General features: G+C 49.0%; 2 protein-coding genes across 4 annotated transcripts in view; one reads left to right on the top strand and one right to left on the bottom strand.

Annotated features, from left to right (window-relative positions):
* Positions 1–1,249: 1,249 nt before the first annotated feature.
* PNMA2 (PNMA family member 2) lies at positions 1,250–8,633 on the bottom strand. Of its 3 annotated transcripts, XM_077868773.1 has the most exons (4): positions 8,486–8,633; positions 6,522–6,557; positions 5,436–5,566; positions 1,250–5,148 (listed from the first exon to the last, which is right to left on the bottom strand). In XM_077868773.1, exon 4 carries the CDS (start codon positions 4,643–4,645, stop codon positions 3,551–3,553), a length of 1,095 nt encoding a protein of 364 aa, XP_077724899.1. In that variant the 5' UTR covers positions 4,646–5,148; positions 5,436–5,566; positions 6,522–6,557; positions 8,486–8,633; the 3' UTR covers positions 1,250–3,550. The 3 variants fall into 3 exon arrangements, with proteins under 3 accessions (XP_077724899.1, XP_077724900.1, XP_077724901.1); XM_077868774.1 differs by lacking the exon at positions 6,522–6,557; XM_077868775.1 differs by lacking the exons at positions 6,522–6,557; positions 8,486–8,633 and adding an exon at positions 7,839–8,038.
* A 286-nt stretch (positions 8,634–8,919) lies between these two features.
* Positions 8,920–13,393, top strand: part of DPYSL2 (dihydropyrimidinase like 2) — a 137,694-nt gene continuing 133,220 nt past the window's right edge. The window contains exon 1 of the mRNA XM_077868769.1: positions 8,920–9,353. Coding sequence (XP_077724895.1) covers positions 9,000–9,353 — 354 coding nt within the window. The 5' untranslated portion in view covers positions 8,920–8,999. The remainder of the gene's footprint in view (positions 9,354–13,393) is intronic.

The following is a 13,393-nucleotide window of genomic DNA, read 5'->3' as shown; positions in this document are numbered from 1 at the left end:
AAATACACTCTTCACACACTGGGTTGCTTTGCCAATGTTCTGTCCAGGCTTGTTAGGACTGACCCACAGTGAGCTGTGGGGCAGAGGGGGTCAACTTATGCCAGGAAATATGTTTGCAAGTGAGGAAGTGATGATGTGAAATAAAAGAAGTGACTCCAGCACTCTTCAGTCTTTCCTGAGATGGAAGACTGAGCAGCTTCCACTCAAGAGACGTGAGAGCAGCAGGTTACCAGGAAAACCCAGGGTTCAATTAAGGAATATGGTGCCAGAGTATTTTGCAAGGACTCTAATGATGTAGGCTCATTTGTCTAGGGCTTCGTGAGTATCAGGAAGGCACACTGGAGGACCTTGAAGATCAGCACTGGGAGAAACACAATGTAGCATGGACAGGAGAAAAAATATGAGAACTAATGATCAGAGTCTTGCATTTGGGGTCGACAGTGATGACCACAGGATATGAGGCTTGGCAGTACTGGCTGGTACAGATGGAGAAGTCCGATGACACTAAGGCCTGAAGAAGCTGATGGCCATGGTGAAAAGTTGTTTTCAGCAGTGTGCTATGTAATTTTGGAAGCCTCAGACTCCAAGGGTCAGGACCAGAGACATAGTAAGTATAAGATGAGGCCAATTTTTAAGAGGTTTTTCTCAAGTGATTGGGAGAGGGTGTTGGGCATCCCTTAGGACACTCATCTTGTAAAAGGCTGATCTGCACTGTGCACAGCCCAATGATGACTATAGTTAATAATAATATGCTGTGTGCATATCTATCTCCCCCATTGCACTGTAGAAAAGTGGAAGAGAAACAATTTCAAAAGCCCAATGGCAAGAGGAATTTTACTCCTACACATTTGTAAGGTAAAAAAAGGACTTCATCCAAAAGACACAATATTTCACCTCTAGGTTATTTCACTCTTGGCAAAATAGACATGGCGAATTTATCTGTACAGTAACTTGCCCAAGATGAGTTGGAGGTCTCTGAGGGAATAGGCCTCCATATGTTGTCTCCATGTATTTAAAAAGGAAAATCGATCATGGTGGACTGTGCTCTCTCTCTCAGCCCTGGAGACAAAGCTCAAGTATTTCAGCATTTTGTTCTTAGGTTTTCCTATCTAGATGAGTTCAAGACCTTTTGGCTTTGGTTTGATTTTCTAACCTTGTCCATTAATTTTTTTTTTTAGTAATGAAACTTCTTCAAGCAATAGCTAATACAGAATCACAATACATGAAATACACAAAAAAACCCTCAGAATTTTATTAGCTTGTATTTATTTTATAACTTCATGTTTATAACATTTTACTTTGTACATGCCATTTTCATGAATACAAAAAACATGAAATTATGGTATACTGGACAACTGTATCGTTTTGGTTGAACAGCATTGAAAAATTATAACTTAGAAATGATTACAAATGGTAGTTTTAACAAAAATACTTTTCTTACAATCTCAGGATATTCTTCCTTTAAAATTATCCACAATCAGAAAGAATAATGTATTGTTTCCAAGTCAAATCACTAACAATAGTCAACAGCTGCTGGAATGCTTATCGCAAAGGTAACAGGCAGCAAGCACTGGAATATACCAGAGAAGCTAAAATGGTTTCTAATGCAACGTTGTCACAACTTGACTGACAGCTGACATATTTACTTATTACTGCATAACTGTTAGAACAATAAAGAGAACATGCGTTGAACAGACAGTAAGTATCATGAAAACCATGAGTCTTAATATATTGAAGACTTTCTATGTTCCAGACATCATACTAAGTGATTCAAAGGCATTATGTCATTGGAGCCTAACAACAACCCTATTTTGTTATGTTCCCATTTTCCTGATGAGGAAACTGATGTTTAGAGAAGTTTGTTGTATACAAAAAGCTACCGTGATGCTGTATATCAACTAGCATTTACTGAATGGTGCTCACTTATGCTCTATTGGCACACATTACATCACAGGGCATGCATGGACATGATTTAAACACCTGTCAGGTGCCATAACTCCTTAAATCTATGAACAATTAAGAGAAGTCCAGATATGTGCTCAGATATCACAAGGGAACCTTACTTCCAAGGCCTGCACAAAACAAGTCAATCTGGAAACATAAGGGGATCCCTGGGTGGCTCAGTGGTTGAGTGCCTGCCTTGGGCCCAGGGAGTCCTGGAGTCCCAGGATCGAGTCCCACATTGCTCTCCCTGCATGGAGCCTGCTTCTCCCTCTGCCTGTGTCTCTGCCTCTCTCTCTCTAGCTCTCTCTGTCTCTCATGAATAAATAAATAAAATCTTAAAAAAAAAATCTGGAAACATAAGTGAGCCTGCGGATGAATGCCAATGTGTGAACATCTGGATATCGACGCACTTGAATCTACCTATCCTTCAGTAGAGATGTGAAGAGTTTAAAATACATTTTAAAGATGGAACTGCTGAAAAAAAATCTGCAGAACTATACAGCACGACTTGAAAACCATGATTGTAGTGGCAAGAGGATTAGCCAGAGTCAGAGTTCTGTGTCCGCTCTGCTGCTTGTCAGGATTTCGATATTGACGAGACCACTTGACTCTTCTGAGTTTTGTCTTCGTTCTCCTTCAAAAAGGGCAAAATGATACCCTACTGATGTTGCTGTCTACATTAAATGAGATATGTGTACAACACCTGGCACATAATAGACCCTCAATAAATAACGAGCTCCATTCCTCTCTTCTGTCCCCTTTGTCACCACTAAAAATATTCTCTGATCAGAATGGTCTGCTCATAAAATCCAATCCTCCCTCTCTAGCATGCCTTCCCATAATGTGTACACTTTTTTGAAGGTGTCTTGCACACTGTAGATCTCTTGAAAGCAGGGATTAGGCTGAGTCATGGGTATCTTGAGGGCCTATCATAGTGCCTGGAACCAACCATCTGACACCTAGCGGACAAGTAGAGGAGTGCATCCGAAGTAAAGAAAAAGAAACATCATAGCGGAAGTGGTTGTATTCATTTGGCAATGGCGCTTCTATTGGGGTTGTGACTTTTTTACACATTAGGTCATTTAGCTTCTCCCATGCAGAGGCCACATCCTCAATGAGGTGGTAAAGCTCCTTGAGAGCATGGCCCATGCTCCTGGGTGTAGGACTCTTGCCTGCTTGACCAGTACTTCACACTGCTAGGTACTCAGAAAGAATGTGCTGATTTGAGAAAGGAAATCCACCTGACAAGTCAAAAAGCTCGGATTTTTAAATAGATTACAAAAGATATTTTGTTCCTCATGTCATTTCTTTCTTTCATGGTATGGGTAAACTTTGGTCTATTGGGGAAACTTCAAGTGCTTCAGATTCCTTCAGACTTCCTATCTCATATTTGGAATTGAATCCAGTGTTTAGTCATCATCTATATTGGGTCCAAGAAACTCTGGGATACTTTTTTTTTTTTTCTTAGAAAGAAGAATCAAGACCTGGCTTGAAAGCTTCGATTTCAGTTGCATCCATTTAAAGACAAAAATAGCCACCCGGTCTTAGCCGGATAAAAGGAAATGTCCCGAGGTGCACTGGCTGTGCACTGGCTCCAAGCTGGTTTTTAGTCATCTGCCTCGTCATCCCAGTGGCCATAGCCATCCCCTTCATCTGGCTCTTCAATATTCTCATTTTCAAAAGAGGCCTCTTCCTCCTCTTCCTCCCGGATTATCTTCATTAACTCAAGGAAGTTGGGAGGTGGGCCCTGATCCTTCAGCTCCCTCAGCCTGCACCAAAGGACTTCGCTAAGGCTGGCCCCTGCCATGACCTGCTCCAGCCGGACCTGATCTGCGATATTCCTGGGGATGGCTCGTTTCTCTACGGCCCGCCGGAGCAGGGTTTCTAACCGCAACAGGTAGGCTGAGACCTTCTCCCCCTCCTCCTGATAGGTCTTCAGGTACTTCACCTGGGAGGTCCTGCGGCTCTCGAGGCTTCCAAACACTTGCTTAAACGCCTCCAAACACTCTTCCACGCTTATGGCCGCATTGTCTGCTTGTACTATATGCATGAGGTCCAGGGCAGGGCCACGCAGGCTTTCCATCAACCACCTTTTCTTTTCTGCCTCTGCAACTGGCCACTCTTTGACGATCTCAGTGGCCTGTTCCAACCAGATTTCAAAGGGCTCTTCTTCCGGGGCAGGCACAGCGCTCCCTGAGAACACTCTCAGTTTCCGGTATCTCATGGGGAGCAGAGGCTGAGGGGCATGTGCCATCGCCTGTCCCAACAAATGAGCCAACAGCTCTGGTGATACGCAGGGCACTGTGGCTGGAGACATTCCCTCATGCCCGAGGGCTCGGAACATACCTGAGACCGTCTGCCCCTCTTTTTCCAGAAAGAGGTTCAGTCGTTCCAGAAACTCAGTGTCCTGGTTAGGGGTCTTAAAGATGACTTTCCAGATACCCCCCTTTCCCCGTACCTCACTGGGGATCACCGAGACGTCAACATCCTCCATAAGCTCCAACAAGACAGCATTGGCATTGTCCTGCTTCCTGAATATTTTGCCAAGCAGTCTATACCTGCCCAGAGACTTTAGGGTCTCCTGGAGAACCTCCTGAATCTCAGCCTCATCACAGTCCACCGGTATCCCCATAACCACCAGTGATTTCTGTTCATCCACGCTCATGATCCTGCACCAGTCCTCCAACAGCGCCAGCGCCATCGTCCAATTATCACTCACCCTAACTCTCTGGCCACCCAATAGTTTGTGGTGTGGCGAGGCACTGCCTTAGGACTCAGAGTATCCTGGGTGAGCTCCTGATCTTATTATACTCTACCAGCGACTGGGGCCTGGCCACTCCAACAGCAGTCCCAAAGGCTTCTGGACCAATAACCCTTACTTGCCCAGTGGCAAGAACTCAGCACTTCCAGTTATGTCTCTAGACCTGACCCAAGGCAGGTGGTTCCTATCAAGGTTATGACCGTGCCACTGCCTGTTGCTCTGCGGTCCAGTGGCTGCTGTGGCTCTCCCCGATGCCAGCAGCCACGTGGTGGTGTTGACCCTCCTCCGACTGCCCGAGGCACCTGCAAGAGCTGCTTTTGCCACTCTCCCAAGTCTTGGCTGCCTCGCTTCACCTCTCCTCTCGCACTAGTCACTGGGAGAGGCCTCCACTCTGGCACCCAGAACTCCTGGAGAGAAGTGTCACCGCAGGGGTGCTTGGACTCCTAGTGAAACAATGGCCAGTTTTACCACACAGCCCTTTCCTTCTGGGGGAGCATCGTGCTTTGGTTCAGGATGGAAGTAGGGGTTCCATCTCACATTGGATTTGCACCTACCCCACTGTTAGACCTCTTCTTTGCATAGGGTGACTTTTTTCTCTTGGGGACCCTCCTGCAATCTGGCTTCCCCACCATTTGCTCATTAGACATGCCAATTAATGTCTGAGCCCCAATTGTGGACAGGACTCAAGATGTTCCCCATGTTAAGAGCAAAGTCAGGTGTGGCTAGATACCTGTTACGCGATCCAATTGTTCCGTGAGAGTCACGAGCTTATTTATTCAGCTTCTAGAAAAGGAAGATGTCACCCAACTCCACACAATGGTGTGTCTGGGTCTTTCTTAGCTCCAGCCAAGCCAAACTGCCCTGTTACACATAGATAATAAGAGTATATATTTATGGCTTGATAATATCCAGTGATGAGGACTGTTAATGCACTTATTAAAAAAAATGACAGTCTTTTACAACTTAGTTAAATCTACGAATCGATATCAAGTTGCTGCATTTCTTTAATTAAAAAAATCCAGTTAGAAATCACTCAAACATTTAAAACCAATATAGGTATAACAATTTAATTTACATACTACACTTTAATATAATATAGTATAATATAAAGTAATATAGGCATAATAATTTAGTATAGGTTTAACAATTTTTTAAAAAATTGGACCAAATAAATCAAACCTGGAATTACAAGTCAATTCCCTTTTGTTATGTCTGGGCAGGCTTTACAAATGCAATGTTTTGTTTTCTTTCTTTTTTTTTTTTTTTTTTTGCGATCAATGTTAAAAATGCTTCATAGCATTTAGGCTTGAATGGGTCATTTGAAGAAAAAGAAAAACAGGAAGCCCATCCATGGAGAGTGGTGGAGTCTGGGTAACCTAGAAAGGGAAGAGCTCCTACTGTCTCCCAGTTACAGCTATGGGGTATGTGTTAAGGGGCTACGAATATTCTTCTGTAGGTCTCAAAGATCCCCATCCATCCAAACGGGGTTCATATGCCCCAGACATCAACTTGCAGCTATAGAGGCAGCTGCTCCTGCTGCAGACACATTTTCCAAGTCCTTCTAGAAGGTGCTGAAGGCCTGGGGTGTGCCGGAGGGCCAAGAGAGCAAAATACTGGGTCCCACCTTCAACCAGCAGCCCCAGGGATCTGAACCCAGTGAGCTTCTCCATGCTGCACTCTCCCTTCAGAGATACGGGGGTAACATTCCTTTCCTTGTGATATTTAAAGGAAATACGAGATGTAAAAAGGCACTGAATGCCCAGGAAGAAACATCTCCAAGGTCTACATAATAACGGCCATGCTGAGGTTAGGCTACCTGTGGGTGGCTGCTTCTTCCAAAGGCAATCTCTACCTGCAATGAAAATATTGGCACATTAAAAAAAAAAAAAAAAGTAAAATTTTGTATTTTCTTAGGTAAAGATGGGATAAGTTGGAAAAGGAATCAGATTTTCCGGGCAGCCCGGGTGGCTCAGGTGTTTAGCGCTGCCTTCAGTCCAGGGTGTGATCCTGGAAACCAGGGATCGAGTCCCACATGGGGCTCCCTGCATGGAGCCTGCTTCTCCCTCAGCCTGTGTCTCTGCCTCTCTGTGTGTGTGTCTCTCATGAAGAAATAAATAAAATCTTAAAAAAAAAAAAAAAAAAGGACTCAGATTTTCAGGTGTCGTTGTTGGCTGGATCATTTAGCTACATAGTGACCTTAGCCAAAGTGTCTCAATCTCTCTAGATCTATTTCCTGCTCTGGAAATGGGTGATGATAAAAGCACTCCTATCTCGCGTGCCTGCTCTGGGTAGGAAATGATGTAATTCGTGTGGAAGCACTTTATTCAAATGCGAAGCACATCTGGTGCAAAGTCCTGGCCCCTCCACACAAATATTCCTCTCCTTCCTCAGTCTCCCGTTCTCAGCAGGGTCCTCCTTCCCACCTGCCATGGTGGGCTCGTCTTCAAACTGTGACCGGTTGTCCTCCAAATGCAACTCCATTCCCCAAACTGTCCCTCACGATTGGGGGTGGGGGGAGCGTATCCGAACTTAATCCTTGCAGGGGCAAGAGCTGACAATGGGAGTGAATCCTTGGTCACGCTGCCCTGCACGCGGGTCTTGCGGTAAACAGCTTCTCCCAGCCCAAACCCACCCTGGTTACTGAGCATGCCCAGATCTCCGTCTCCAGTGGCCAAAGGATGGGCATCATTTCTGCAGGATTTTGCCACTATGGAAAGAGGGGCGGGGTTGTAATCGGCCAGAGGCAGGGACTGATGCATGGAAAGGACGTGGGGACAGGAACAAGCAATGAAGGACTCTCAGAGACCGCGTTCCCGGCACAAATCTAAATGCTCCTTATCTGCCCGCCAACCCAGTAGCTGTGGCTGGTTTAGCCGCCCGCACACACCCAGCCCCACGCACCCTCGCGTGGCCTCACACCATTCAAGGCACAGTCACAGGCGGCACCCGATCTCCCACCCCATCAGCGGACTCGCGCCCCAGCACTTTACATCCCAGGCACTGGGCTTCGGGCCACCTGGGGGACGCCGCGGCTCTGGCGCAGTGCGCAACGCGGGCGGGGGATCGAGGCGGGGCGCTCCGGGCGCGAGGAAGGGCCGGGGACTTGGGGAATGGGCTTCAGTCTGCGTCTTACCCTCTTTTTTGGCAGGGAAGGTGGAAGATAGCAAATGAAGGCATTCTCCCGGGCCCTTCTTGGTGCAGTGGCGCAGCTACGGCACGCGGCGCCTTCGGGCACGAGAGCAGGTCCCTCCCTACCCACTCTTACTACGAGTTGCCGTCCGTGCCAGAATTTGCAGACTGCACTTTTTGCTACACTCCCACAGCCCGCAGGCCTATGTCTTTATCCCCCCCCCCCCCTCCACGCACACACACTGGGCTACGCCCCTCTGTATTTCCCCCCGCCTGGCTGGGCGCCCCCCACCACTGTGGGTGCTGCGAGTGAGGAGAACCTTTGCGTTTCGATCTCTGCGTGGCCCCCCCAGGCCCGTGGCTAACAAGGCTCGGTGTCCCGTGCCTCGTAAGGCCCCCACCTTCCTAAACCGACTGCGCCACCCCTTCCCCATCGTCAGCGCCGCCCCTTCCCCTGCCCGCGGGTGTCCGGGCCTCACTGGGCTCGCCCCTCTCTGCCCATCCATCAGCTCACACCCCGCGTAAGGGGGAGGGCGCCCTCCCTCGCCCCGGGCCCACCTCTGCAATGCGGTGGGGGTGGGGGACAGGGGCGCGGAGGCCAGGGACTGCGCCCTCGGGTCTCCGCCCCTGCGTGCGCTGCCCCACACTTACCCCGGAGCGGAGAGCGGTCGGCGGGCCCTGCGCTCCGCATCCATTAGCGGGTGGTCTGGCCGCTCCACTTCCGGAGCGCGGGGCTCTCGGCGGCCCGGCCCTGCTCTCCGCTCCCGGGCCCGCGCTCCGCTCCCCGCCCCGCCCCGCCCCTCCCCTCCCGGCGCGCGCCCCGCCCCGCCCCCGCCCGCCCGCGCCTCCCTGCCGCCGCCGCTGCCGGGAAGCTGGCAGCCTCTCCTCCTGCTGCCGCAGCGGCCGCCCTCCCAGACCCAACTTTGCTGCTCGCGGGCGCTGGCGCGGCGGCGGGGGGCGTGGGCAGGGAGGGGAGAAAGCGGGGTCAGAGGGAGGGGCCGGGAGGGGTGGGCCGCTGCTCGCCAGCCCTCCTTCCTTTCTGTACACCTTGCGGTAGGCAGAGAGCGGCAGCCTCGGCGGCAGCCCGGGGGTTTGTGCACAGAGAGGCCGACTTAGGGACCTGCAGACGGACGCACCGCGAGGACCCTCCCTGAGCTCCCGCGCCATGGCCGAGAGGAAGCAGTCCGGGAAGCCGGCAGAGGATGAAGAAGTCCCTGCCTTTTTTAAAAACCTGGGCTCGGGCAGCCCCAAGCCCCGGCAGAAATTCTGTGGCATGTTCTGCCCAGTGGAAGGGTCCTCCGAGAACAAGACCATCGACTTCGACTCGCTGTCTGTGGGCCGGGGCTCGGGGCAGGTGGTGGCTCAGCAGCGGGACGTCGCCCACCTGGGCCCGGACCCGCAGCAGCCGCACCCCCGGCAGGGCCGGCGCGCCGGCGGGGAGCCATCTGTTGAATCGAGCCGGAAGGTGGAGATCCGGCGGGCCTCGGGCAAGGAAGCGCTGCAGAACATCTACGACCAGGTTGGTGTGGGGGTGGGGGTGTTCGAGACGCGGGACCAGAGGCGGGGGTCGCCCCTCCCAGCTCGGTGGAGAACCGAGGATGCCAGCGTGCCCTCCTCCGTCCAGCCTCGCTGGGATATTGCATCCTCGAACCCGCACAGGCACCCCACCCTCCTTGCCCCTCTTCCGTGCAGGGCGCGGAGAGGCTCGGGCTCGGCGATGGGCGGCTGTGCGCCCACAAAGGCTGCCCGCGCCTCCCCGGGCCTGGGAGGTGGGGGGTGCGGGTGAAGGAAGAACCGATCCCGGGTTGCGGGGGGGTCGTATGGCGATGCAGGGGGGGAGGGTTGAACCGATTCCATTCTTCTTAAACCCTTCTGGGCGGCTTCCGATTGCAGTTGTGGCTGGGTGCCCCACCCTTTTTTGATGCATCTGGGAGCGTGCAGTGGAGGGTTCGCGTGCAGGCCCGGGGGCTCCCCGGGGTTCGGGAGGGGCGGGGGCTTCCACAGCCGCTCCCCGCCGCGCCCTGCGCGCCCTCCCACCGGTACCTTCTCCCGCGCCCTCGGCGCCCGGGTCGGGAGCTCGGAGGCCAGGACCATGGTCAGCGCCTGGGCGGACCGCCTGGGAGGATCCGCTCGCCCTGACTCCTGCTCGCGGCGTGAAACGAGGGAGGCTGTGGAGTCACCCAAGGAACCCGAGACGCTCCAAATAGCCCATGTGGAGAACAAAGTTCCGCTAAGTATCTCAGCAAGGGCTTCCCAGAGTGCTCCCCCCGCCACTATTGGGGAGGTGCTTTGGGGATGGAGACTTAGTGGATTATGTTCAAAGGGTCAAAAGAAAAGAAAAGGGAAAAATCCCTCACATTTTGAATACATTGTCAAAGATGGACTGGACCCCCTATACCGTGTTAATGTAGAAACAAAGGAGACCGATTTGGCAAACCTTGATTTTACAAAATATTTGTTATCTCTGGCCATTGTGAACAGTGTGCATTTTAAGTGCGGTAGTCTTCTCACACCACATTTTCTTCTTTATCAGGGTGACCTTCATACTTGTGCATTTTTTTCCCCACATCCTTGATTTCTCAATCGATAAATTACGGTGTGAAATGTTTTAACACTTGTTTGCTGTTTCTCTCCCATGCCTACTGGTGAAGATGGAAAATCAGTCAATGATTGATTATTGAATACCTATTGTGTGCCTTGCCTTGTAGGGCAGGGAGAAGGTTAGCTATAAAAAGTTCAAGGTGATTTCTTCTTAAGGGGCTTTCAGACTAGTTGGGAGTGGTCTATACACATTCCCTGAATGATTCCACTAGCATTTATTTGGTATTCAGATTGTGTGCTTATAGTGAACGCATGGAGAACAATTAAGAGTTGGTGATAATGGCCAGAACACATTGCCGTTTCCTGACATGGCATAGAGTTTTGCAGCTTTTGACTTTTATTGCACCAATCCTAGGAAAGATAAACCATTAATGTCATTTTCAAAAGGTGGGGCCATTAATTACTTAGTTGATTCCTCCTCTCCCAGCTCTGTCTTCTAATTCAGTGATATAGAGGGTACCTGATATCCATATTTCAGTATGGATATTTCACAGCCAACCTGAAGGACTCAATCCAAAAAACTCACCTGAACCCAAATGATCAGACAGTTGAAACAAAAGTTTTAAATAATGTAATTTACACTGAAATGTGAGTGTGAGATACTTTCCCATGTGCATACATTGGATGAGGGCCAAACCATGATCATATAGCATCATGGTTGTGTGAGTATCCTCATCTTCAACAAGTTGTGCTGGTAATTTTACTGTCCTAAAGGGAGCAGAAAAATGCCTTGAGGTAAGGAAGAGATTATTTTAAAAATGGCAGATCAGGGGGCAGAGTTTGAGAATGGCCACCCCTATAATGATGGCAGTGAATTAGAACTTAAGTTTGAAAGGCAAAGTTTCATTGGATTGAATAATATATCTCTTTTCCTGTCCATTTGGAAGCTTAGACGTTTAAGCATCAGCTTCTTGTTTGAACACTCCCTAATTTTAGTAGAAATTTGAAATTGTAAACCTAGCATGTGTGGACGGGGAGATTTGAAGAGGAAATACCCATCCAGAACCCCAGCCACTTTTAGCCTCTGCAAACCCACATTTGCTTTAGTTGCCCAGTTATTAGCAACAGAGGATGATTCCGGCTTGGGCTTTCTGCAGCCTTCCCTGGATTTTCATTCAGTCTTGCCTTACCACATAAGAGCTGTTCCTATGGGATTGTTTTCATTCATGACTAAGAGCACTTACCAAGATCAATACTTACAGTGGTTGAATATTTCATGTCTATACAAGAGAGAAAAGGTATTTGGGGTGTGTGTGTGTGTGTGTGTGTGTGTGTGTGTGTGTGTAACAATGGTGATATTCAAAAGCACACCTAGGCCCACCATTTTGATTGACTTGAATAACCATCACTTTAATTTTTAGCTAATGAGCAGTGTGACTGCCAACATCTCAGTGCATTCCTGTCTGAAGCCCTGGGACAGAGAGAGGAAGAGAACTAGAGTGAGTGGGTCCTGGGGCCCCTGACTTGCACCCACTCTCCTCCCCTAAATCTGTATTTATAGGTTTTGTTAAAGTATGGTCGGTCAGAAGTGGTTTTGTCTACCTGTCACCCTAAGGGCCTGCTGTTCCTCTAGTAAGGATTTGGGAAAGGAGGGAACAGGCTTCCTCAGCCCAGATACCCAGATGCGGCTTGTGGGACATGGATGTTTGCATTTGCATTTACAGGTGCTAGCAGATAATCACTAGAGGTCAATGGGTGTGGCTTGGGCTGGGATGTTAGGTTTTGGTGAAGGGAAAGAGCCAGTGTAGTGAATATGAATGAGGAAAGCTACTTCTTTACTCTTTTCCTTTGTGTCTTTGGCAAGGTCCACTTTGGGCTGCAGTGGGGTTAGGTTAGATTGATTACTATCTGTGAAGGACTCTGAGCCTCTTGGAAGAGAGAGCATAGGGGAGTATTGTTGGCCTAATTCTCCCTTGCCGTGCCCAGGGGTCCCTCAGCCTCCTTCCTTCCTCTTAGGAACTCCCTCTATTCTACCTCAGACATAGTTTGAGGATGCTGGATCATGAGCATCTCTTCCAAAGATGCTCCCAGGCCTTTCTTCCCACAGCAAACCTGTGTGGCTGAGGAGTGATTCTCCATTTCTCCAGGGCAGATGCCAGTGAATGAAATATAATAGGAATTCCACTGAACTTAACAAAATCCCCTAGTCTGTAAAATGCTTTTTGGTATTCCCTGCCATTGTGTCGCCCCCCAATCCCCTCTCCAAATTGGCTAACTCCAGCCCTAGATGCCCAGTGACCCTGCTGTCTTCTTACTATTCAATGCCACCGTAACCCCATCCTGATGGTGATGCCCATTCTAGATCCTTCTTCCTCCAAAACAATGAGTTCTACAATCACTCTTCTCCTTTGCCCTCACTTCTCCCATTCAAAAATCTCTTCCTTGTGTGTTTATCTTAGCAAGAGAGAAATCCCAATGATTGAAGACTTCCATCTGTTATGTGAGCGACTGATACAGAAATTGTCCCCAGAGATACTTGTTTGATAGTAGGCTAGCCTGTTCAACAAAATGAACATCCAGTTAGCCAGGTATGTGGTAGAGATTTGGCTGAAAGCCAAGAACAAGGGCATTCATTTGATACTTTAGAGGCCACGTTGTTTCCAAAGAGGAGACATAACTATGAACATTTGTATGTTCAGGATTCCAAAAAGCCCAAGACCCATCTGGGATCACAGGGAAGAGAAGGAAATGATGATAATCCACAATTATCGGTTGCCCTTTACTTCCCAAGTCATATGGAAATAATCATGTCATTAGTTAGACTAAAAAAATGATTGTGGTGAAATACACATAACATACAATTTATCTTAATCATTTTTAAATATACAATTCAGTAGTGTAAACATACTCCTATGGTTGTGCAACCAGTCTCCAGAACTTTTCATCTTGCAAAAACTGAAACTCTGTTAACATTAAACACTAACTCCCTTGGGACGCCTGGGTGGCTTAGCAGTTGAA

Source organism: Canis aureus, chromosome 24 (genome assembly GCF_053574225.1).
Source record: "Canis aureus isolate CA01 chromosome 24, VMU_Caureus_v.1.0, whole genome shotgun sequence".
Taxonomy (NCBI): Eukaryota; Metazoa; Chordata; class Mammalia; order Carnivora; family Canidae; genus Canis; species Canis aureus.
The sequence above is the reverse complement of the archived record's forward strand: the minus strand, read 5'-3'. Positions and strand labels throughout refer to the sequence as shown.

What these genes read in the sequence shown, in the direction of transcription:
- PNMA2 (XM_077868773.1), bottom strand. Translation starts at nt 4,645, where the DNA reads ATGGCGCTGGCGCTGTTGGAGGACTGGTGCAGGATCATGAGCGTGGAT.